Source organism: Apus apus, chromosome 3, assembly GCF_020740795.1.
Source record: "Apus apus isolate bApuApu2 chromosome 3, bApuApu2.pri.cur, whole genome shotgun sequence".
Taxonomy (NCBI): domain Eukaryota; kingdom Metazoa; phylum Chordata; class Aves; order Apodiformes; family Apodidae; genus Apus; species Apus apus.
Genome location: NC_067284.1, coordinates 48,620,077 through 48,646,805, shown reverse-complemented (window position 1 = coordinate 48,646,805; position 26,729 = coordinate 48,620,077). Strand labels below are relative to the sequence as shown.

Below are 26,729 nucleotides of genomic sequence, written 5' to 3'. Positions count from 1 at the left end.
GAGAAACAGAAAAAAGGAGATAACCCTGGTTTCCTGACAAAATATTCTGCAACCAGGGACTGCTTAGTAATTGCACTAATAAAACTTCTAAAGAAACATCAGGATTTAAGCTACTCAGAGCTTATTAGATAATTAGGCTGATTGTCACTCAGGACTTGATGCTGAGATGTGCTGAGCAAAGTGCCAAGATCCTCAAGTGAACAGTCCATGAAAACTGCATCCTTCAATGTAATTGCATGCTCTGGTCCAGAAATGGGAAGATGCCAGATCGAGTGACAATGAAATATGGAAATCTCAGCCTAGAATATATACACACACACACATACATATATCATTTATTTAAAGTATTTGTTGTTCACTGAGGCTAAGAACATTCCATTCGTTTCTCCATGCTGTTGCCCATGTAATGAGGCAGAGAAGCATTTTATTATTCCCCTCTGAACCCAAAGCTCAATAGTGACACAAACAGTAAATTATTTCAATCCTCTTAATTCTCTGCTTTTTTGGTAGGTAATGCTGTAAGTCATTTTAGCTTCGCAGCCACAGATCCAAGAGAGATTTCTTTTTAAACTTTGGAAATGTTTAAACTGAATGAACTAACAAAACAAATATTTTTTTATCTAAAGAGAGATAAAAGAACTTTTCAAATATTACAGTGGCTATCAACTAATTTTGTTAATGTCTTTCTGCAATGAGTCTGAATACTACTTTAGGGGGGCAACTTTCCCCCATTCAATCCAAATCCATGCAATGCAAAGTCCCATGAAACTCAGTAAACTACAATAACCTTTTCCTCCAAACTCCTTCCCCAAAATTCTTGAATAGTCGCCTGTGGTCAAACTGGAATGCATTTGGAAGAGTTTGAATTAAGTGCAGCTAGCCCAAAAGACAGTTTGGCTTCCTACAGAGGTGTAAAGGATAAAAAAGGGATTGTGGTGGACAGTGCATTGTTATTGTGGATTATGCAGTGGGCTGAAAGGACACTGGAATAGTCATCAAAGTTCCTAAGAACTCCTCTCTTCCAGATGAGCTAATAGAGTGGCTCTGAGCTCTGAGATTAACTGAAATAAAATCTAACAGTGCTGTAGAATACATTTGCTGTGTTTGACTTATCTCTAAAGTTAGAATAACGATTCTGCTGACCCTACTGTCAGTAACGGCTCCATTTCACTCAACACTATCAACACAAAGATGACCACAGAATTCTACCTAAAGCACATATGACAAGCTGTAACTTCTGCAAAGATCAGTGTATTATTGGATATCCTAAGCATTTAGGAAGCATCAGTCAGAAACCTATTAAACCATTAATGGAGTTTTCAGTATTTTAATTTAAATGACACTCAGAAGGAAGGAGTAATTGTCCAGCACTGTTTCATTAATGGGTTTACATGATATGTGATTGCTTGTAAAAACAGCTAGCCCTGAGGAGAAAGACCTTGGACGTCCTTTCCAGCCCTATGTAAAGGAAAGATGACAGTGGAGTTAGGAGAGATTTACTGCTGTAAATGATCAGCATCTCATTAATTCGCTCTATTGCTTGACTACATACCATTTTATGTCCCTATAAATTTTTCAGATACAGTGCTAATATTAATTATTGATTGGCTGTAGAAATGTCAGCTCCCATCAGGTACAACTAATAATACATACCAAAATGCAAGATAATAAATTTGTGTTCATTGAAAGTGAATTAGAATGCAACAGATGCTTTATTTTCCATTATTGAAAACTGATTTATAATCTTTAAAAATCATTTTCATTACACTTCTTGAGGGGGAAAAGTAATTTTATACCTCAAGGGTGTATTCTCTTCATTTACTTGAAAGACCACAGAGATGCAACACTTAGAGGAAAGTTTGCACATCTTATGGTGCCTCTGCAGATCTGTTTCACCTTTTCCCACAGACAAAGCTTCTCCCTGAATGGTGCCATTTTCCACATCTCTACAGGAGCCCATACCATCTGTCAGGCCTTGGCTAAGCTGGGGTTGTGAACAGTAGAGTGGGTGTGAGCAGAAACGTGAACATGGGCTACAAAATGGGGAACCCCATGAGTTACATCTTCCTTGACAGCTGGGACTGTAAGAACATAGTCTGCTGGAGCCAAAGGAATGCAGTTAACTTGGCTGGGAGCAGGAGATGACTGCAAGAGCACAGGAGCCTCAGCTACTATATAGAGATCTAAGTGTAACTCTGACCCCTGAGCAGGAATAAGAAAAGTCTCATGGATTTCAAATAAAGGAGGTTTGGGTCTACTTACTGTAACTGACTCAATTCTCAAAAAATAATACATTCTTTGTCACACCTCACATGTATTGATTTTTGTAATTACAATGAAATTGGTGGCAAGGGTTGGGGGAAGGAAACACACATGATTTATGTTTAATCTGATGCACAAGCTGTCAAGGACAAACAAACTGAGATGCAATGACCATGCTCATCCTTGATGCACTCCTCTGTGCTGAGATAACGAGTGCCAGACACAGGCTGTAGCGGAGAATCTCAAATCACACACTGCTTTAATGTACAGAATTCAGTAGCGTCGGGTAAAGAGCTGTTCTTCTACAGCAGCCTCCACAGCATACAGAAGAGATGCCCAAGGGGAAGAAGATAAGGACAGGACAAGCTTAATGTGTATCAATGACTAAGAGGAGGAGACAAAGAATTAGAATGGAGGAGAAAAGAAATACAAGCTGTTGCTGATAATAAAGCTGCCAGCAGATAACGTAAGAAAAAAATAACCCCAAAAAACAAACAGGAAAAAAGAAGAGTAAGAGAAAAGAAAATACATATGGCCTTGGTTGGTAATGATGCTGTTAGGAAAAAGCAGCAGGAGAGCACTTGAATTTTGTTTCCACTGTGCTTTCACTAAAATGGCAAGTAAGAAATTTTTTTACCTAGAGCCAGTCAGTATTTCACTTCTTAATAATGTGACTGTCTCCTTTCCCAAACATGTTTCTGTGAGTAGCTGGCCTGTTTCCATACAAAACTCACAGATTTGATGATAAAATTCAATTTCGAGTTTCTACAGCATCAGAGAGAACTTGGTCATGAAGAGATCCTCATTACTTACCCAGATACAGTATGTAATTTTGGGCCCATTAGAGCCAATGCCTACTCTGTTTTCAGCAGGACCACAAGAAGCTGAAGAACTACTTTCAATCTTTTGCCTAATAGTATCAATTCAGAAAGTAAAGCTTTTAACTCTTACATGAGAAAAATAGCTTTTTGTTACAAAATAGCCCTGCAAATGAAAGCTGCAAAACAGTCTGACACCCAAGCATTAAAAAGAAATAATATATATGTGGGAGAGGTAGAGTTTAAGGGTGTAAATCAGTTCTGAGATAAGTACTTTCACCTTATCACACGTGATATTTTAAAGAAAAGCAAGCCCTCTGCTTCCAATACATTTCGCATCCAGTTTGTGCAGTTTCTAAAAGCTGTTGTCTAAGATTTCAGCACTCTAAAGGAAATTTTGCTCTGGTGACATACACACACTGCAACAAAGGAAGCTGCAAACTCATACTTAAAAAAACCCAAACATCCAAAATCCCTAACTGCTGTGGCACTCTGTTGGCAACTCCTTGTGAAACAATATTCTTCCCAGCTATGAGAGAGCTCTGTGCACAAAGCATAACCCAACAAACTGTGAGTCAATAATAATAACCAAACGACAGTGACTGATGATGGCAAAATCTTTCTCCAAAGGAATTACTGGGAAAAATAATAAAAATTCTTTCCCTCTTAATATTTTAAACTCTTTGTCTAGGGATTGAGTTGGAACTGCCAGAAAACCCTTTTACAACACATCCAGCATGAATTTTAGTGGGTGTTTGAATACTGAAGCATGAGAGACCAGCCTGTTAAAAAAGCTGCCCCTAGAAAAGCTGCTGTTTACATAAAATACATTGGTTCTTCTCAGCTGGGAAATAATTCGATCTATGTTATATCATATGCCTTGTCACTAAGAAACCAACTATGGATATGAAATATGAACATGAAGCAATACATTAAAAGAGACTTAATAAAATGAGCAATTGTGTTTTGTCTAAATCCTCTCACGCCAACAAGAGGCACATACTTTCATAAATTCAGCAAAGTCTGCCCATTTCAGTGTGTGGGAAAGGAGGAAAAACAACCTGCATCCAGGCCCTGTGAAGCACATTACTGCAGAGGGTTTTCTCAGGAGAAATTGAGAGCACTGAGGAGGGCTGATGGCTGCAGTGCTTTAACTGATGGCCAGATGCAGGGGAAGACAAGGGATCTAGAGCTGCACCGTGCCATGACCTAACACTTGTCACATGGACAGCTGATGGACGAGTCTAACACCTTGGGTCCAGCACAATCTTTCAAAATGCAACCCAAGGCCATAGTGACAAATTTTCTGTGCTTTATGCTACTCCTCAGTAAATCAGTAACTTTAAGCAAACAAAAAAACAACAGAGGAAAAGACATAGAAGCAATCAAGTACCCAAGAAGTTGTGAAAAGTCGTGTTAGAACTACTATCATATTATTATTTGAAATTCAGAATTCCAGCATTTAATTCCCTATCCTTTTAGTTCCCATCCTTATGAAGCTCAAAATCCTAGAGCACCAAATATAAAACCCAGAGGCCCATGACATTGAAAAGTTCCAGATTATTTATAGACACAATTTTAAAAAGATGAGCAGAAAATCCAAGATGTAGACATTTTTATTTTTCCAGACTACTGTAAACTTCCAGCTACTCTGACCTTAGCCTAACTAGTCCTCTGGATATTTCACATAAATGACATGACAACACTAATTAGCTGACACCCAGTGCTAGAACTCAAGCTGTAATACAAGCACAGAAACATTAGGACTGTGGACACAGAGAAGAAATGAAAAGTCAAGCCTAGAACACACATTTGAGCAAGCGCAGAAAAAATGAAAGCAGATATGACACAATGAGCTGTGAAGAATCATACCTGGGTATGAACTCTGCTGAAAACAAGTCTCCCTCCATACAGAAGCCTGATTATATAGTTATCTGGGTCTTCTTACAGGAAAATCATGTACAAGTGGAGGACTCTAAACCTCCTCTACTGAAGTCAAAGGCAAAGCTACAATCAGCTTCACTAGAAGCAAAAGTCAGCCCACAATGTTGAGGATGAAAACCCATGTTTCAGAATATTACAGGTAGGTGCAGTGCACAAAATCAAATAGAGGAAATCCAGCAAGCAATGTAGAGTATTAAGCACTATTATTATGAAAACACTGTGTTCCTTAAAATATATATATCCTCAGCAATTGTTACAAATATCTGTGTTAAGCATGCTAAAAAGATATCTCTTTTCAATGTCAACTGTGTTTTGTTTTTGTACTGCTAAAGCAGAAGAGAGTGAAGGGCACTCTCTGCTGGTCAGAAGTGCCACTTGCACTAAAAGCTTTACAACAATATGAGTAATGAAAAAACACACCCCGTTATATGGCATATGGACTTGAAGTGCTGCTCCATACTAGGCTGCTACTTGACTTTTTTTCATCCTGACTATCAGAAACAGTGGCTATGATGCTATGAATGGACTTGTTCATGTTTAAACATCAGCCTACCTGCTGTAAGAACACTTTCTTTCCTGGAGGATATTTTTAGCAGTATAACATTGTTAAAAAACTCTTTACCTTAGGCTTTTCATCCAGTATTTGCTGACGAATCTCCTTGTGTTTCTCTACAAGTTTCTCCTGTCTTTTACTCTGAGCATCTTCTAGCTGAAAGAAAAGAACAAATCTTTTTTCAGAGATTGCATATCCTCACTTTTCCACCTCTTCCCCAACAAATATTTCATGCCTCAAAATATTCTTATCAAAACAATTAATAATTCCAATATAAACTGACACACCATTGTCACAAGCAAGACTGAGCAAAACTGATCTAACAGTTGTATGTGAACCTAATATCTCAGACTGCACATGTGGGATTTAGAATCAGAAGTGTCTAAAGGACTTATTGTAGACTTCTAATGCTATTAAAAGCATAATGCATTTAAAAAAAACAAACCATACTATTTTGCTTTAGATTTTATTGTATGAGCTGTGCAAGATGGACTCTGTTTCCAGAAGAAAAGGATTTGCATCCTATAGTGCTAAATTAACATTCTCTGTGAGCAAAAGCAGGCCAAATTTTGAACTGAACTCTCTGCACTGAAATTAAGAGAAAATTTAACAGTGTCATAAGCTTCATAGTGATTTCACACATCAAAACACTGTGGTGCATACCTTCATGAAGGTACCATCATGCAGAAAAGGACTCGGGGGGTGCTGGCTGACAGCCTGCTGAACATGAGCCAGCAGTGTGCCCAAGTGGCCAAGAAGGCCAATGGCATCCTGGCCTGCATCAGCAATAGTGTGATCAGCAGGAGTGGGGAAGTGATCATGCCCCTGTACTCGGCACTGGTGGGGCCACACCTTGAGTGCTGTGTGCAGTTCTGGGCCCCTCGCTACAAGAAGGACATTGAGGTGCTGGAGTGTGTCCAGGGGAGAGCAAAAAGGCTAGTGAAGGGACTAGAGAACAAGTCATATGAAAAGCGGCTGAGATAACTGGGGATGTTTATTCTGGACAAGAGGAGGCTGAGGGAAGACTTCATTGCCCTCTACAACTACCTGAAAGGAGGTTGTAGGGAGGTGGGTGTTGGCCTCTTCTCCCAAGTAAATAATGACAGGACCAGAGGAAATGGCCTGAAGTGGCAGCAGGGGAGGTTCAGATTGGATACGAGAAAGAATTTCTGTATGGAATGAAAGAGTGGTCAGGCACTGGAACAGCCTGCCCAGGGACGTGGTGGAGTCACCATCCTTGGAGGCATTCAAGAAATGTGTAGATGTGGCACTTCAGGCCCTGCTCTAGTGGCCAAGGTTGTGGCATTTTTTGTGGGTGTTTTTTGGTGGAATGTGTGTGGTTGGTGTTTGCTTTTTTGTGTGTTTGATTGGACTTGGTGATCTCAGAGGTCCTTTCCAACCACAGTGATTCTGTGATTCTGTAATTCAGCCCAGTGCAAACCACTATCCTTTCAATAAAGCTAACACCTGTAACGAAATTCTTTTACTTGTATTTACAGAGCTCATAGGATGTTGCTTTGGGTTTTTTTTTCATTTCGGTAACTGTATAAATGTAATTAAGGTTAAAACATACTCTGCAATTTTATGTTTATTGACTTTCAGAGTTCCTTATGCAATCTTTGCATTCATGGGACAGCAAGCCAATTAAAATAAATTGGTAGGTTTTCCATGAATAAACACAGGATAGTCAAAGATTAAATCATATCTGTCTCTCTTAGCACCATTCCTCAAACACTGACTAACAGTTAATCAAGATCAGTCTGAAATTCCAATTTTTCTTTAACCAGAATGTGAAGAGAAGCCAACAGTGCATCTGTCAAAAATCAGCACTTGCACAGCCTTTATACCGAATCTTAGAATTTGCAGTTTAATATGACCTAAAATATGAAAGTTGACAATTTATCTCCCAAAATGAAATTTAAGTGTATGGCCCAACATACCCGTTTTATGTACTGCACCACTTCCTGGATATAAGAGCGAATCATTTCAGTCTTCTCTCTGGGAAGAATCAACAAGTTACTGTAGTCAATAAGATCACACCAGAATATTTAAACCCCGTTCAACTTCTTACACAATAAGTAAGGCAATATTTGGAATGTATGGATCTGCCTGCTTAACTTTATCCAGTTCCTGAATGTGCCTTTTGGATGAGGCTTAATTTTTTTTGTATGAAGGGCTCAGACAGATTTCCCCATGACCTACCACAACCCCTCCTGCTCATTCACAACAGGCTTTTCCCACACGGTGCTGCCACATCTTCAAAGTGATGGTGGTGTTCCTTAAGACTTCAGTGTCAGTCTAGGAAGGCACACTGTTGTCAGCAGATGCACTGCCCTGCTGTGGCACATCATATAGTCTCTGTCAGTGAGCATGTCCTGCTGGGGACATTCTCAGAGACAAAGGCAAAGTTCCCACAAACAGCAGGGCAGACTTGACTTTAGTCCCCGGCTTTGGAATGTAAACCACATAAAGCTGAATTTGGAGGAAATACTTGAACTTTAAGTGACTCTGTGAGAAAGTTATTAGGTAACCATTGGTCACAGGCTGAAGATGAGATCCCCCAAAGAGATAAATGCACATAAAACAACCATTTGTGGATACCTGAGTTGACCAGATTCAGGACAGTAATATAAAGGTCAAGAACAGTGAATTGCTCTTCAGATGCCACTAAAATCCTACGGGTTTTGGTAGTTACACAAGCCCTGGGTGCATGTAGCAACTAGAAAAATTAAGTAAGAAAAATTAATACAATATGTTATCTCTGTGTAAGATTCTTTATCAAATTTGTCTACAAGCTTTAAACAAGCAGGCTAGCCTGGATGACTTGAATAGGATTCACCTGAAGGTCTCGCTGCTCTTTGTCCTACTGTGAGAGTGAGGACAAACTGTGCCACTTGACAGAAGAAAGCTGAATTTCCCATGTAATTCCCGTCTCACCTTTCCCAAAGGCACAGGGAAGTCCTTGGGAAAAATGAGAAAAAAAGTAAAAGGAAAAAAACCCCAATATCTACTTGTTTGTTTCTGAGCCTTTCTCACTAATGTCTCAATAATCTCCTAGCAAATAATTTCCTACTGCAACTGATTTTTACTGCTGTAACGTTTTCATAATGACCAACTAATTTTTTCTAATATGACTTCCATGCCCTTTTATCAGCTCTAAGCATATTAAGTATTTCTCCTGTTTTTTTCATAATCAATTATTTTAATGTTATCTTTTTTCTTGGATGTTTATTAAAATTCTATATTACAGATACTTAAATTATAAGATGCATTTCACTGTGTGTGCGTGACCTTTCAATGTTACCAAACACCCAGATTCTATGTCAAGAGGCTCCAAAATCCATATAAACTTTTTTGCCTGTAGAAAACCAAATGTAGTTGTGTCTTTGCTGCATGGTAAAATTCAGATATTCTGGATTTTGTTGTTGTTATTTTGTTCCTTCTGTCTTTTTAACTGTCCTTAAACATTACTAAAGACTGCTAACAGAAATATCTCAGGACACAGAGGAAGATTCAAATGGTCCATTTTCTTTGTGAGCTGCTTGCAAAAACAAATGAAGGACAAACAAACCTACACACTGTGCCCTTGGTAAGAATAGAATCAACTTGCACAGCTACAGTTGGTATTATCTGGTTGTGCATAAATGAAATTAATATTCCTATCCCTGTTCTCAGAAACTGCACTCTCAGAGCTCACCCTTCCTCTCTCTTCCACCTGAAGTAACTTCAGGCTGCAGAACACTATCATTGGAGAAGAACCAGTAGCCCAGCATCTGAGGGGAATTTATCACAAAAGTAGAGCAAACATTCCAGTGTGTTGATGCTATTTCTTCTGGAGAGCAGCTTTAACAGAACCAAGAAGAACAGATAACTCAAAGATCAAAAGCTAAGTTAAGGTGAAATCAAACCCTGCAGGAACTGAAGTCACAAAGTCTATTTATACTCAGAGGAACAGTGTCTGGATGAACAGCATCTTGGTGAATCGCTCTGTCATACCACTCACAGGCATGTCCCCAACATCACACATCAGCACCTTTGCAGCTGACCCAAGCTCTCAATGCTCACAGGAGATTAGATTAGTCCCAGGAAATTAAATTAGTATCAGCGGAAGAAAGAAGGACTCCACTGCTCTGGTGAGGTATTATAGTCTGACTAAAATCGGCCTTGTATTTAAGGTAAAGACCTTTCTTTGATTTTCCAGTTGTGAAAAATCTTGTCTCCTTGTAAGGCATAAGGATATGGATCCAGGGATATACTTACTCTTCCATTTGATTTTTATCCTTGGACTTCGCTTCTGTGATCTTCTCCTGCCTTTTCTTGTCCATTTTTTTCTTCAATTCTTTCTTTTCTCTAATGCATAAAAAATAAAGGCAAGTTTAAAAGGCATCTAAACAAAATCCACACAGAGTAGTAATTATTTGTAAGGGGAATAGTGCCTTACTTTTCACATGTTTCTTTCAGTTTCTTTAGCTGGCTGCTCTGGCACTCCTCTGCTACATCTGTCAACTTCTGAATAAGCTGAAAACAAACAAACCCCAAGAAACAAAAGTATTTTCAGCTAAATATCATGCATATATCTAAGTCTCCACAAAGTCTGTAGCAGGCATGAAAGTGTTACACCATTCCCTGGTTAATGACCAGTGATTAAAAGCCCGTGAATGTTTTTATCAGTGTAAACACATTCTTAACAGCCTAACTTGCATATATGCAACTTACACAGAAAGTCTCTGTACATCAAGGTGATATAGTCTCAGAATGTTAAATTTTAAATCACAATATATTTTGCAGATTTTAGCTTTGCTAGGAATTAAAATCCCTATGTTAATTCATGAATGGTCACAAATTGAATTTATGCAATACAAACTACAAACTGAATTCCTGCAGGACTGAATATTCAAGGTTCTCTCTAAGTGCTGAAAACATTCCTCCTGCATTATTACCTGGAACAGCTCAGATTTCAGTAAGGTCAGGTGGGTATTGAAAATTCATGCATGATAGCTAAGAAAGCTAAGTGTAGACAAGAATAGCCTACATTTTGATCACAGACTCATGGATAAAAAAAATTTGAGTTGGGAGTTTGAAATCTTCTGTGCAGTGCTGGGTCCAATCTGATTTGTGCTGAAACTGCTAACAAAAAACATGCTTGTGGTGCTGATGCTGATGTGAGAAGGCACACAGAAAGGGCTTGTGTTCAAGTTCAATGACTGATGAATTCACGTAGGAAATGGGACCAATTTACTTTGATCACCCCATCTAGTTTAAGTCTGATTCTGTATATAATAATAATCCTCTCAGGATGATGAACCAGAGAATGTATAATAATGCCTAGCTAGTCTGATCCAGCTTTTAATTCCTTAAAGAATAAAGATACTAACAGTAGGCTCTGAAAAAAAAAGACATCAGAAAGAATCTCTTGGCTGCAAAGCAGATTTTAATCAGAATATTAACTCCTGCACAGCTCAGAGGAAAAGCTGCCTGAGAGTTCTGTGCTAAAATACGAGTTTATCCTGACACTACCTAAATGGACAATGCTGAAAATGTAAGTTTGCTTTGAGAAATGCCACTTTCCATTTTGAAATGAGAAGTCAGTTACCTTACAATAGAAGCCATAATTCTGTGAGTCCAAAATGGGTCATTTTAATAAAAAAAAAAATCTCTGAAATGCAGCCAAAAACTGTTATTTGAATGTGAGCTCTCTCCTTGTGGCACAGGTAACCAACTCCATCCATGCACTCACACTGGAGCAGCTGTGATTCACATACAACTGCTGACAAACAGGGCATCACTTGGGAACTGCAGCTCCATGCCACAATCCATGGGAATGAATTGGTGAAAAGGCCTTGCTGAGCAATATCCACACATATCACTCCTCTGACCTCTTTTTGGATGGCATGGTAGAAGAGACAAATGATTTAAACCAACAGTAATGAGGCAAAACATCATATAATAGGAAAAAAATAGTGAAGGAGGATTGTCTGCAGCTGAGAAACAATTTACACTCCTACAACACAATTTAAAAATGTTCTTTTCTGCCTGAGAATATCCATCAGCATCAGCTGCCATCTGCCCAAGCTCCTCTATTCCAGCTCAAAGGGCCTATGATCCCACTGTAGTTGTGAGCCAAACTCCAGCTGTAAAAACACAAGCTGGCTTCAGTCATTTCTTCACCATATACAGATTACGTCCTGCATCGCCTTAAAGCATTCATCTCCAACAGGAACACTGTTTGGCACAACTCTGTGCCCTGGGGAACGTTTGAATCTATTTTTGTGTCTTTATTTTCACGGTGTTTTGGTTTATTTTCCAGTTAATCCTGGCTCCTTGAGTGTTTCATGTTTAAAAAAGTGGCAGAACAAAATGGGAAAATGATCCAAAAGCTGCAGTAAACTGAGACTTACATAACTAGAGGTAAGGCCTCTCTGCATTAGCAGCAGTAAAAATCCTGCTGCCTTTCTGCCTTCTATCCAAAGCCTTTTGAGTTGTTAGAAGCATTAGTGACAAAGTGAACGCAACAACCCCTTGAAGTTGTAACAGACCACAGGGAAACCAAACTCTGAAATGGACTCCAAGTAAGAGGAAGCTTAATTATAATGTCATGCTGATTTCATTACTCACCCTGAGATAGCTAAAGAAAAGCAGACAACATAAGAAACATACCAGCTTAATATGCTCTCGTTTCTGGTACTTTTCACTGTAATACTGCTCCTGTCGGAGATTTAGCAGCTGCTGTTGTTGTTTCTCCTTCAGCTCCACTAGCTTCTGGGTCATTTCAGAGTCCAGTGCAGCTAATTCCTGTTCAATAGTTGAAGAACTGTGGTCTGGGCTGCCTGTTTCAGATCTGCAAAGACACAAAAATACACCATCAAGTTCTAAGTCACCAGGCATGTACACTCTGCCCCATATTTAAACCTTGTTTTTTAAGGCTCCTCGTAATACGTAGGCCATTAAGAAGTTTCTTAGCACCAAATATGGGACCAGAAGATTATTTTAGCTGTAGTAAGTCCAAGAATTTAATCTTTTAGAAAAAAATAGTGTTGACAGTTTATTTATGGGATGGCTATTGCTTTTAAACCTCATTTTACCAGGCATAGTATAAATGAGTTATAAATGCAGCTGCCAAGATTTCCCATAAACAGATGCCTATGGAACTTGTTTATCCACTTCCAGACATGTAACTTGAACTTCAAAGCTGCAGAGTCCTCAACAGAAATGGTGAACAATAAGTATTTTGAAAACCCAGTCATCCTTGCATACACTTAGGAATAAATTTAAAAGCATAACTTTACATCTGCATTTCCAAAATGCTTCAAATGGCAGAAACTTCCCTTTATTTGGTATTTCCTTCCCCCTTCAGGAAATGCCATGCATAGCACACACAGAGGAAAGTGCTCTATCGACTGCTGACTTCAGGAGGAAAGTTAAAATCCCAGTGGGGGCTAAACCTCAGAAAGGCAGCATACAGGAGCAAACAAAAATATAATGAGGAAGCTAAAAAGCTACACCATAGATCAACTTTTTTTTTTTTTTTTTTTTTTACTTTCTTAGGACAGAAAGAAGGAGAGATGTAATTGTGAAAGGAGAAATGATGACAAAAAATTGCTCAAGGAAAAAATCAGCAGCAAAACCAATATCCCTCTCAGGCTAGCACCAAACTAAACCCAAGAAAAACGTTAAAAAAACCAACACCAAACCACACAGTTATGCCGTGTCCCTGCTCTGCTGCTGTGTTTCCTGCTGTACTCAGGTGTTAAATCAGTTGCCTGGGAAACCTCAGAACAGTGGATGAGATGGACAAAGCAGCAAAACCTTGAACAGAGAGGGCTGACACTGAGAGAGAAAAAATGAGTTTCCTACCCAGAAATTTGCAGAGATTACAATTCAGAGAACTTGCTGCACTGGCTGCCTCTCTCCTTTCCTAGGTCCAAGTTTGCAGCTGCTGTCAAATTAGAGTTACATCAACTGAAATAATGTGGAACTGCTTTCATCAGTCTGAGGATATTAACCCAAGGTAGCTTCTTTCTATGTCTTGTTTTTTTTATTGTATGTGAACCTCCTACTAAGAGGTCAAGTGGTGTCAGCGTGATAAGTGAGGATAATTTAAATACAGAGCCAGAAGACAGCATTAATGAATATTAATGTCAGCATATTACGCCATTACCCTCTACATTACACTCTGCATTTTCTCTTGGAATTTTGGGAAAAAGTAATAAGGCCTGTTTCAAATGTTGGCTAAAATACTAAGGCTGTCTTTTAAGGGACATAATGATTAAAGAAGCTTCAGAAACCTCACCAGCAAAACACTTGTGCATGTGTATAAATAAATACTTCAAACTTCATTTAGACAATGGCTTTACTGAATCTTGGCCCAGTTTTAGACAAGGGCATAAAACATGGATTGCTTCTGACTAGAGACAACACATTTTTATGGCAATCTGATACTGGAACTTGTGATGAAGCAGTGATTTATACTTTGCAGTTACGGGCAAATATCTGCAGTAAGAATTTAAAATAATAAAAATCACCTTTTCCTGGGGATCTGGTATTCTATTAGAAGTCTGCTGCTTGAGATAATATGTACTTGCAAGTTTGAAAATCCCTCAAAATATATTCCTGCCTTTTTAAAATTCAACCTCAGATATTTTTTTAACCTTCAGATTTCTCTGTATTTGCACAGAAAACCTCACATCTCCACAATTACTGTGATGGCTCCACATAACAGCCTGCAGGGTTTTATTACCTGATATCATGAATGATTTATGGTCAGATCACAACAAAATAAAAAAACCCAAATCCTTTTTACTCAAAGATAAATGAGTAATTATTATTATTTTTTTTAAATTCAGTTTGTTTTTCTGCTTACATCTCAATAGAATATGCTAGAGAAAAAGAATTACATAGTTATGGCTGCCACTAGCTGTGGCATGCATTGAGGAGGGAAAATACAGCCGATGGAGCTGACAAGCAAGTCATTAAGGGAGTTTGTTAAACTCAAGTGTTGAACCTGGAAGCCTGAAAACTGGCAACAGTTGTGGCCAGCTGAACATAGATATGAGTGTTAATCTCTTATTAAGCCAAATGACATTCTGTCATCAGGCAGGCATAAATGAATAAGCTCCTTCCAAGGGAAAAGTTATGGCCTGGATCCCAAGCACTTAAAATGAGAGGTACAATCAAGAAGGTTAGCAACCAGAGCATGCCTGCAGCTTTTTTCTCTAATGATCTCCCACCAAAGTGTCAAGTAATTTTTTTTAATGTTCACACAGTATCTTAACATTTAAGAACTGCAGCTATATTTTATGTAAAAGTTTAAGGATTTCTGTGCTTTTCTAATTACTTTATAAAATAAATTATGTTAAAATGACAATGCTGCACTAAGGGAAGAAAGAAACATTCAGCTGTAGCAGTATCAGGCCCTGACTGTACCTCTCTGTATATGTTTTGCCAGGAGTTCAGAATTTATTAACATATAGCTCCTTAGTATATGATCAATACAATAATTGTGGAAGAATCATGGGTTGTAAGTCTTTGCATTTAAAACTGATAATGATAACTACAACACTCCTATTTTATTATTACCTAAACAAGTAATACACAAATTAAATCAGCACACACAAAAAAATAGGGCAGTAAAGATTTAGAAAGAGATACTGCACAGAAGGATGTGCATGTAGAGGCAAAGCAAGCAATCATTAAGAGATCCCAAAGTGGCCTTGATGATTGGTATTTTAAGCAGCAGTCAGATGTTTATAGCTTTCAGGTGTTTTTTTTCACTTAATTATACATCTGATGCCTTCTACTCTTGCATGAGCTTTTTTCCAGGGCTCTACCTTGGAGACAATGCTCTGCACATCCCCAAATTCAGAATATCCATTTTACCCATAAATAGCATAAAAGAGTAAATTTTGTTCCTGTTTTGATACTTGGGTCTCTTCTACACCAGACAGCACACTGTAGTGGCCCAGAGGAAACCAATGGCTTAATATGGGCAGAATGTCCATGTATGCTGGCTACAAGAACTTCTCCTTGCTTGAAAAAGGAGCTGCATTATAAAGTTGTGCTATTAAGTGTGGGCAGAAGTTTCCATATGTCCTGGTTTGAGCCAGGATTAAGCCAATTTTTCTTTTCACTGATTTTTTTTCCTTCAGTAAGCTTTCTTTTAACTAGCAACTGTGTGTTCTGCTAGGCTGATAAGACAGTGGAATGTTTTTCTAACTACTAAGGTTTCAAGGTTGCACCTTCACTCCGCCGGCTCAGACACTATGGGGAGATCTCTGACCCCCCGCCGTGGGAGGCTGAGTTAGACAGACAGCAAAATTGGCCAAAGATATTCCATTCCATATATCTACGTAAGCTCAAAGGAAGGACAGAGATCTTAGAAGACAGCTTCCTCCTTCTTCTCGCCTTCTCTTCCGTCCATGGCCGGCGTCCGGGGAGGACTCTGCTCATCCATCACCGTCGACCCTTAGGCTCGAGCTCTCCTGACCCTCATAACTCTCTGCTTTCTCCAGCAGCAGCTCCGGGATTTCTCGGGACTCTTGCCAGTTCAGGGGAGTGCTGTGGGAGTTGCCGGGGGTGGGGGGAGGCGAGAGGTTTTTGCCCATATCTGAATATATCTGTATATAATTGTATATATTTTCTTATATGATTCATTAGTGTTTTAATTAAAGCTGTGTAGTTTAGTTTTCAGTCCAGCCAAGTCTCTCTCTTTTTCTCTCTCTCCTTCCCTACCTGGGTGTGGGGGGGGAGGGGATCGAGAGCATTGTTGTCGGACCTGAGTCAAACGGTGACACCATAGAACTGATATTCCTAAAGGAGAGATCAGCATGGGAGAAGATGAGGTGCTCTGACAAAATGTGATGCAATTGACCCGAGTATGAAAAGTATAACACTTTATCCAGATAGGTTTGAGTTCCTTCACCCTGCAGTCTGGTTCCTGAACAATCCAGCATGCAGGGGCTGCCCCCTCTCACACTTAGTGATTCAGATCAGTACCTAACCACTGGCCCTTGCTGTCAGTACAGCTCGATCACCTACCCACACCCATGGTCCACAGGAAGTTCCAGGATAAATATTGCATACTCTCATTTATGAGGAAAGAGGTGTACATGGTGAACAACTTATCTGGCTTCTAGCAGAGGAGCAGCACATCACAGACAGGGATTTTTCTGATGATTTCCATATCAAAGGCCCTGACTTCATTTTACCTAGGAATCTTGCTGCTTTTATTTCTTTTTCTGTCTTCTAATGTCACCTCCATATTAATTGTGTACTATAAAAGAAGACCTGAGCAAAGCTCTTCAATGCCAAAAGCAGGAAAGCTACAATCAACATACCTTTTCTTACTGTCTCTTTTTGCTGTTTTTTCTAAAACTGCTCTCCGTCGGAGGTAGTCATTCTGGATCTCGTTATACTTTGCAGTGTGCTCTTTGATAAGGTCAGTGGTTTTCTTGTGGTGCCTCTTTACAAGGTCCTTCATTTCTTTGTAATGCTTTTTCTGAAGCTTAACAAAAGACTTCTGTTGTTTTAGCTCCTCAATAGTCTGTGCTTCCACTTCTACAATAAGAACAAAAGCCACTTCAATTTTCTAATAATGTACAATTTCAATCAGAGTACCTAGGATTTGCCATTAGCAGGAATGAAACACAACATGCTTGTGTACTGCTGGTAGGTGAAATGTGCTAGTTGAAATTAACTGAGCAGACTTCCCTGGAAATGAGCTAACCAGATTGAAAATATTATGGCAAATTTAATTGATAAAAGAGTAAGAACTGAGACATAAATTTAGAACACCAAGATGTGTAGCAAAATAAAAAACATGTACTTCCTTTCCTCAGTCCCTTTCAGATGCAAAAGATTCCCATCAGCCCAACATATAAAAGCATGATCTTACACAGATATGGCCACAGATAATTTCTGTGCTCACTGTACCAACTCTTCAAGTTTCCCTTCCCTCTGGATGGACTACATACCGTGCTGGTACCTAAACCCCTTTCACAAACAGCACTTCAGCTGGCTGCTCTCCTGTCTTGACCCTGGCATTGGCTGGAGGCATCTGTCCTGGTATCATCATGGCATCTCAGGAGATACTTCACTTCTCAGTTGTTGGGGACCCCCTATCAGAGGATTCAAGGCCAGCCGGGTCCTAGTCTATCAAAGGATTGGCAGCTAAATGCTGAGAATGGCCCTCCAGTGCTGTTAGTCCTACAGCAACTACAAAGGATTGTCCTGCTCTGTCAACCCAGATCACAGTTTAAACTCAGGGACTGCTAGCCTGACCTCCACAAACTCACCCTAAATCAGTAATTAAAAAAGCCATAAAAATAAAAAATGTGCTGGGGGAATTGATGACTTGTATGACGTGGGATCACAGCTTTGGGAAAGCCAGACTGAAGACCCCTTCCAGACAACAGAATGATTATATGAGCCCAGTGGGTACTTCTACAATCTAAGCCAGCCTCTTTCTACCACACCTGAAGAAGACTGAATAAGAGGCAATCAATGTGCAGAATTTCCTGTCTTATCTATTTTCCACATCTAATGTTACCCTACATAAGATTTTCTCATGGAGTGCATTCTCACATAGGAGAATGACTATAAAATAAACTGAGTTACAAGGTTTGCAATCTAAACTCTAACTCCAGTCTAGAGAACATGACTCCCAACTGAACAGTAGGACACTGTCTAATTGACAGGCCAGTTTGCTTAATGTAATGGTAATTTCAATTTTGTAGGAGCAATGGGAACACTGCAAGGCTAATGAAGATAAAATGGTTTCACTACTACTCACAATAGTCAGAGCAAATTCAGCTTCTGCTCTCATAATGATGCTGTCTTTAGTCTGTGTTAGATGGTATCTTGTGCTTGTGAAACCACCACAATGGGGTTATTTTTTAAAAAAGCCCTGTTGTCATGAAAAACATGCTCAAAGCATTTAATAACTTCAAAGCTGAGGGAGAAAATGTGATATGTACATTTTCTATGAGTTACTGCAATCCTAATCACTCAATAAAATGTCTGAGCCAGATGACCTATTTAATAAAAAATAAATTTCTCTTGACAAAACAATGTATTATTCATGCAATGTAAGCTGTATATTTATTACCTGTGAGGACACTCTGAATAAGATCTTCTGTCTTTGCAGGTGCTTTCACCGAACCTAGAGGTAAAAAAGCTGACTGATTCCAATTCTTTTAAAGCAACAGCCATTATTGTGCTGCTTAATTACATATTGAAACATGGCAGGTGACATGAGACACATGCTTACACAGGCATTTATTAATTATTTGAGAAAACACACCTCTTGAGCCAAAAAAGTAGCAACATGGAAAAGACCACCAGTCCTATGAACTAACACGAAAAGATAATCTTCTGAAAACCCATCTGAGCTTTGTTGCCTGACTTATGAGGAGGACTGAACTCACTGACACTGCTCCTATGAGTAGTTCAAGTGGTATTAAGCTGATGGTTAGTACAACTGCCCTACATTATGACAACAACAACAACAGCAAAATTTCTGTACACAAGATGAATCAAGCTCTTAGGAAGTCAGTCAGACCAAGCCTATGAAGACTGCAGTCATAAAATCACAAATAATGTGATTGAAAAAGTGGATTATAGGAGATATATTAATACATAATATATTAAGTATCTAAGATTTTATTTTGTGCATGCATTAATATGTATCTTCATGCATAAATTAGGCGTATTTGTAAAAACAATTTACAGAGACTCCTGCACTTGTGACAACAACCAAAAAAACCCTACTCCACAAAATTCCTTGCTTGTAATAAACTCAGTTCTACCACAAAAGCAACTCTTAAAATGAAGATATTTTTATATTTAAAGACAACTGCCCTACCAGCATACTAAAGCAGTGGGAAAATTTCTTCCTATTTTATAAAACTAAAACACACACACACAAAAAGCCCCTGTGGTCTTTAAACACAACCCACATGAAAAATTATCCTGACTTATTTTGAGAAGAAAGGATATCTTTTGTTTTGCTTTGTTTGTTTTTTACCTGGTGTTGGTTGGCTGTGGACAACCTGAGTTGCTGGTTTCGGTGTAAGAGAGGCAGTGCAATTTAGTCCATTTTCTGCTGGTGTTGGCCTAGGTTCACTGTTAGCTTCGGATGGTGCATCTCCATGATCAATCTGAAAATACATAATGATTGACATTACTCTTCCCAGCTAACAGACTTAAAATTATTTATTTAATTTTATTTATTTACAGGTCTAGGTTAGCCTCTTTTGAATTGTAAAATTCTGTACATGTTATCTATAAATTATTCTAGAAGAAAGCAGGAAAAAGGTATCCTTAAGAGCCATGGTAATCCAGGTGGTTTATTTGTGCAGGATAAGTTTCCAGAAGAAATAGAGCACATATTATTCTGAAAAAAATCTTTCTATTTTAAGTGGACGTAACTCATCAGGGATGTTTTCCAATTCAGTATATATTAGCTGCACCAGATGTGAAATCTGTATTTTATTGAAAAACACTGTTCTCTGCCATAAAACCCTTCTAGAAATAATGTAGAAGCTGGCACGAAAATGCTACTCAAATCCCTGCTGTGAACAAACAGCGCACACAAAAATTACTTTCAATTTTCATAGATACACACAGCACTATTATTTTTTGCTGTTCCTACAGAACAGAGACATACTTCTGATTCCCAAGATCTTACATTCTTGTAATCACACTCCAAGGATAATACGTAAACAGTACCTCCATCCTGCTGCATAAATAGATCTGTGATATCCAAATATTTAAGCATTTTCCACAATCTTTTCTTTCTCTCCAGTCTCTTAAAGGCTCAGGCTGACAGCATACGTTGTAGTATGCATTGAACATCTCATAATTTTCCTTGCCACCATCAGGTTTTATGCAAACATCCAGCACTCAGCAAACAGAAGGTGATTCAAGGCAATTTTTATTTTGAAATGGCCAAGCCCCCTTCCTGCTCTCCCTGCGAGGGGCCAGTTGCCATGGTATTTCAGGGGAGTTTTTGATTTTTTCCTTCAGCTGCTTCCATTTCACTCTTTGATGATAATCACATTGCATGCAGAGGCAGGATACCACAGTTGTTGTTTTTTTCCCATTGATTACTCCACATTTGCAAAATATCAGCCTGCACTGCATCAGTAGAGGCAAAATACATTTTGGTCTAAACTGTTCTGTGCTGCTCTTGCTGTTTATTTCCTTCATTTTGGCCCTGACAACATACTGGATATTGCAAAATGATTTCTGTCTCAATAGCCTATTTGTACCAAAATTATAGGAGAGAGATACTGTAGTCAGAAACATGATGCAATTGAAAACCAATGCCAGCAACTTCATTTATATCAAGCAAGAATGACTGCAATAAAATAATGAAAAACATGATCTAGCCAACATTTATGGCAGTAGAACAATGTGACTGGCAAAAGCTGTAGCTGTGACAAACACAGACATAGTTATCCCTTCAATTCTCCTGAAAATATGCTACTCACGAGATGCAATTTATCAGTTCAATAAAAACAATGTTTGCTAGGTAGATCACCAACATTTAATAGAAATAAAGCTAGAATTCCTACTTCTAGCCTGTTTGTGGCTCAAAAGTCACTGCATGGGAAAATGGGCATTATCTTATTTTTTTAGGACTAGGTTTGTATGTGGTGCAAAATGCTGCATCGCATCTAGTTGAGAAGCTATTAATATAGCCTGTCAGTTTTGGTCATAAACCAGTTGTTTTCAGAAACTAAAGCAGAAATGTGAGACAAGACCAGGAAGTGAATAAAGAGTAATTTTCACTGGATCAAGCAATCTAATCTCATTAAAAATCACTTTCTCTTCTCACAATTCATCACACAGTATGCTACAGTAAACATGATTTTCCCTCAGTGGAGAACATTTTAGGCTTTTTAAAAACATGACATAATCCAGCCTTATAATTTATAGTTTTAAGAGTCACAGAAAATAGTTTATATTCTACATGTTGCCATGTTTTTTGCAAGACACTGTTCACTAAGTAGAAATTACATAGGCCAACAGGTACATAAGGTACATATCTATTTGGTCTATTATTATTTCGACAGAGAAAAGGGCCTGAAATATATTGGGGTTGGAAGATCTCTGTGCTGCACTGAGACAAGGTGCTCGGTTCTTAAGTCTGTCTGTCCCTGTTCTCATTGGCAAACTATAAGCAAGGTCTCCCTATAAGAAGTGTCAGAAAAACTTGCATTTCAATTACTCTGACTTGGTGTCATCGTTCTAATTTGCAAAACTATGCCTGAATTTACATTTTAAAATAGTGGTATCAGATAATGTCGAGTGCAGCTGCTCTCCTAGAGATATTTTTGTTTACTTTCCCTATCAAAATAATTTTATTTAACGAAAGAAGCCAACTGGAGTGATCACACAGATTTGATTTATATCCAGGCATGCAAAACAATAGTTTCCATTTTAACACTATTTTTTTAATGGGTAGAAACAACAGGTCACACGCTCTGCTGCTTCCATGTCAGATACATTCACGCGCCAGCATGGCCTCTCAGCTCCCTGCCTGGAATTAACATCCAGCCCCAGGGACCACTACACCAGCAGGCACAGCCAAAATGCATTTTTCTCTCGCTAGCGTTTCCTAGACCCCTGCACACTTCTGCTCCTGTGACTCTGGGGATGAAAACATACAAACTATTTGCATCAATCTACTTGAGGCTGGGACTAATTCATCCCAATGAACTCCCAGCTGCAAATTTCTATGGCTTATTCCTCCTGTCTCTAGAGGATACCAGGCAGGGGAAGAGAAGACAACCTCCACTACCTTTGTGCTTATAAAGACTTACTATGCATTCAGTTAAGTATGGTTGAAGGTGCAAAACCCACACTGCAATTATGACAGTATTTCTATTCTGCAAAAATAGCTATCCTAAGGCCAGGCCGGAAAACAAGAACTGACCAGAGCTAAAGGTAGGAATTCACATGACACTCATGATGGGAACATTGCAAATAAATACAGAAAAGACAGTGTACATTTTGTCAGTTCTTCAGCAATCTTTGTTTATGTTATTGCACTGATAATTAACGGGCAGTATAGTTGGAAGCCTAAAGAAAGGCTAATATATTTGTTCATGACAATTCACTATTAGGTAGCTTATTTGACTACTATTTTGCAAGAAGCCTGGGGAACTTCTCACAGAGATGCAGTTTAAATTTCTAGGAAGGAAAGAAAAAAGCTGTGTTTTTCTGTAACAGCTGGAAGAATGCAGCTCAGATAAATAAATGTGTATGGGGGAGGGGAAGGGGCGTGGGGAAGTAGAATCTGTGCTAAAAGACAGCACAGCATTACACACAGACATTTATAGAGTTTAAATTTGAAACTTTACAGAAGAAAATTGAATCCAGGTGCACTTCTGTGTACATTTCTGGCAAACATACTTGGAGTTATTAAGTTATGTTGCCAGTGAACATACTTGATTTTTGTAGGCCAATGTAAGTGAACAAAACAGTCAACCCTGCCAACTGATGAACAAAATGTTATAATCACATTATAGGATGGGGAATTCACAATTTTCAGGTACAACCCAGCTGTCAAATATCTTACCTAGAATGGTTGTTTATAAATAGAAGGTAACAATTGTGTATTTCAGATGCTACTTCGAGCAGCAGTTTTGTACCTGTCCCTTGCTATTGCATCTAACGGAATGTAGGGAAGTAATTGTGCCCTTGTACTCGGCACTGGTGAGGTCAACACCTCAAGTGCTGTGTTCAGTTCTGGGCCCTTCACTACAAGAAGGACATTGAGGTGCTGAAGCGTGTCCAGAGGAGAGATGCCAAGTTGGTGAAAGGTTTAGAGAACAAGTCATACAAGGAGCGGCTGAGGGAACTGGGGATGTTTAGCCTGGAGAAGAGGAGGCTGAGGGAAGACTTTATTGCCCTCTACAACTGCCTGAAAGGAGGTTGTAGGGAGGTGGGTGTTGGCCTCTTCTCCCAAGTAAATAATGACAGGACCAGTGGAAATGGCCTGAAGTGGCAGCAGGGGAGGTTCAGATTGGATATGAGGAAGAATTTCTGTACAGAATGAAAGAATGGTCAGGCACTGGAACAGCCTGCCCAGGGACTTGGTGGAGTCACCATCCTTGGAGGCATTCAAGAAACGTGTAGATGTGGCACTTCAGGCCCTGCTCTAGTGGCCAAGGTTGTGGCATTTTTTGTGGGTGTTTTTTGGTGGAATGTGTGTGGTTGGTTGTGGGGTTTTTTTGTGTGTTTGGTTTTTGTGTGCTGGTGGTTGGACTTGGTGACCTCAGAGGTCCTTTCCAACCACAATGATTCTGTGTATACATTTTTAGCAAACACACCAGTACAATCATTACAGTTTTCTTTCAAAAATATTTCTCTGCTATCCAAAACAAGTTCCTTTATCCTATGAGCTTTCTCACTCCTTGACATACGGCAGTACTACCTGAGCACCACCATTCATCTTTTCTTCTTCCCGTTTGCTTTGGAAGATACTCTGCAACAGAATTTTTCTAACTGAGAAATAAGTCTGCACAGACCAGGAAAATCTGTACTTTTTCAAAAGTAAAAATGATCTCTAAGGTATTTAAAGGATTTTGTTAAAAAAAGACTTTGCTATTAAAATAGATTCTCATGTGTAGAGCGTCCTAGATAAATGTCTAAGATACTATTGAGCATTCCACAGTGTCCTCATTCAGCTGAACTTGTGACACAGCACAAAGAGTAAATTGTTGGCCACTAAATTGTAATGACTTTCACTCATCTGGTCTGCTTTGGGAATGTATTCTTGGTTACAAAATCTAGTTCAGTGAGGCTTTGCATCTGAGAATTGAAGAAGACGGGCACCAGAGCTGAGGGGAGTTTAGGATTATAAAGCATTTCTCCATCTTCACTAGAGACCTGCACTGAGTCCTTTTTGATTCACCTGATGTACCTAACGATCTGACACCAGCTATCTTTAAAATACAAGGTTGATACTTCCAAACACTGCTGGAAGTTGTCCCAGTGACAATGTCTGGAACAGAGAGACTGAGCACTTGAATGTACATAGAGTTTAACTGAAATAAAAGCTAAACTGCCAGTCCTCTCAGGTAGGCTCAAAACAGTATCTGCGTTTGTATGCACAACACCTCAAATTACACAGAAAAACAGGTTTTAGAGGTTAGTCTTTACGTAATCACATATATCCCAAAAGATACCTAACAACTGAAAATGTGGCTCCCACAGCTTTGCACTAAGCTAGAATAGGCTTGAACAGTTATGTACTCTGTGGTCTCTTCCCTCTTCACCTCTCTAAGATCTGTGAAGGGCTGGATCAGTTGACCTCCAGAGGCCCCTTTCCATCTACATTATTGTATGAATATACTGGGTCTCTTTAGCACATGTTTGCTCACAGACAATGTATAGAGACATCATAGCCTGAGATACACCAGTGTTTCTGAACAGAATAACCTCTCCAGAAACACAGCTTGAAATTCTGGAAAATTTATAATGTTTTCAGGAAAAGCTACTGGCACAGAGTTGTCTTTTTTAAAAAAATTTTTTTTTTTAAGGGTATTTCAGCATCACACTGGAAAACAACAGGCAAGATTTAATTTGCTACACAACAAAGATGCAAATCAGCATATACACCTCATAGTTTTTATTCAGCTTTTCATGTCTCTTTACCTTGGAACAATAACTTGCCACATGCACAACATGTTGCCTCCAGTGAAATCACAGACACAGGCACAATGCTTCTCAGCTGTAACATACCACAGTCTTATTCTAGGTGAGCTGTTTCCCAGGGACTTCCATGTTTTTCTTTCTAAGCAAAGTAGGTACTTTTAAATACTATAACACAACTTGCAGAGACTCTCAAACCTCTCTTACCTCTTTCTTTACCTCCTCTTCATCTTCCAGAGTCAATGCAGCCAGTTGCTTGGCTCTCTGCTCCATCAAGTTTACGTATCTGATTGGATTGGATAAGGCCTCGATCACATCTAGAAATAACACAAATACTTCAGTTTCAAACCCCTTATGTTCCAGTGCTCCTCAGGTTTTAAGAAAGAGACTTCATTATTCATACAGATCTGCTCCTGATAGGTACTCCTGCAGTTTGAAAAACAACAGTGGAGGGGAGTACACCATCATGTCCAAATACTCTTAAGAGGAATTCTCTTTGAGTTTGTGCTTGGATCTCATGGATGTGCATTTTCTGCAGTGTTTTATGATGGATTTTCAAAGCTTACTGCACCAGCCAGCTAGGATCCTGCTTCACATGAGGCACAGAGAAGCATTAGTGAAAATCCTGTTTTTTGAAAAAATCAAAATAGCTATACAGAATACTGTTTTTCACTGAAGATGCACAGTATGGTCTTAAAAACCGATCATGGTCTAGAGCTGATGCCAAAACGCAGTGCTCTGCATTAAGCATGGCATTTTCCTCCACTTAGGAAACAATTACATACTATTGTGTGGCATAAGCAAAGTTTCATTTGTGCTTCAAAGGCAAATGCCTGGAGTATTTCCTCCTTTAGAGTCATACAAGGGCTTCTGAAAATAAAAGAGTTGCCCTAATCCTGAACCTCAGGCGGGCTGCTGTTAATCAGGACATCTTTTATGAGTGATGAGACATAATGATCCACCAGATGCAGAAGTTTGTTCACAGAACTGTTATCCCAATACATCTACACCACATTAATTTTGCATTACAATTAACCTTTATATTTCCCAGCTGGAAAATGTCACAGAATTACCTGCATAAGTATCAGGTACATAGTCTTTGACCTCTATGTACACAAAGAGAGCTGGCAGTGTCAAAGGCTGATTCCTCTCATTCCTCAAACAGATGTAGTGATAGCCTGCAAAATAAGAGACACCCAGTTCAAAGCATAAACTCTTCCACATGTATTTTCAATGTAATTGTGTTATCATTTGTTATTTATAATGTGGCTCCAACTGAGCAAGCAATCTCAGGGACTTCTGGTAAGGAAAGATTTACTTGAAGGGTTTCAGAGGTAAGTACACAGACACGGGACTGTTAGAAAGGAACAAGACACTGCAGTTTAAAATAGTATTTTCCCTGTATTTTTACATCAGTGAAGATTGCTAAAAATAATATTTTTTAATATTTTTGATACATTCTGTTTTATTACCTTTGGCTGGATTTTTTGTTG

The 26,729-nt window shown here is 39.0% G+C and overlaps 1 protein-coding gene across 6 annotated transcripts in view; it reads right to left on the bottom strand.

Annotated features, from left to right (window-relative positions):
* Positions 1-26,729, bottom strand: part of PLCB1 (phospholipase C beta 1) — a 406,490-nt gene that overhangs the window by 56,027 nt on the left and 323,734 nt on the right. For all 6 annotated transcript variants that reach the window (XM_051615377.1, XM_051615376.1, XM_051615378.1 and 3 more), the window contains exons 22-31: positions 26,310-26,414; positions 25,444-25,553; positions 19,598-19,730; positions 18,680-18,733; positions 16,911-17,130; positions 12,235-12,415; positions 10,019-10,095; positions 9,838-9,927; positions 7,518-7,575; positions 5,647-5,733 (exon numbers count right to left, since the gene is read on the bottom strand). In XM_051615377.1, coding sequence (XP_051471337.1) covers positions 5,647-5,733; positions 7,518-7,575; positions 9,838-9,927; positions 10,019-10,095; positions 12,235-12,415; positions 16,911-17,130; positions 18,680-18,733; positions 19,598-19,730; positions 25,444-25,553; positions 26,310-26,414 — 1,115 coding nt within the window. The remainder of the gene's footprint in view (positions 1-5,646; positions 5,734-7,517; positions 7,576-9,837; positions 9,928-10,018; positions 10,096-12,234; positions 12,416-16,910; positions 17,131-18,679; positions 18,734-19,597; positions 19,731-25,443; positions 25,554-26,309; positions 26,415-26,729) is intronic.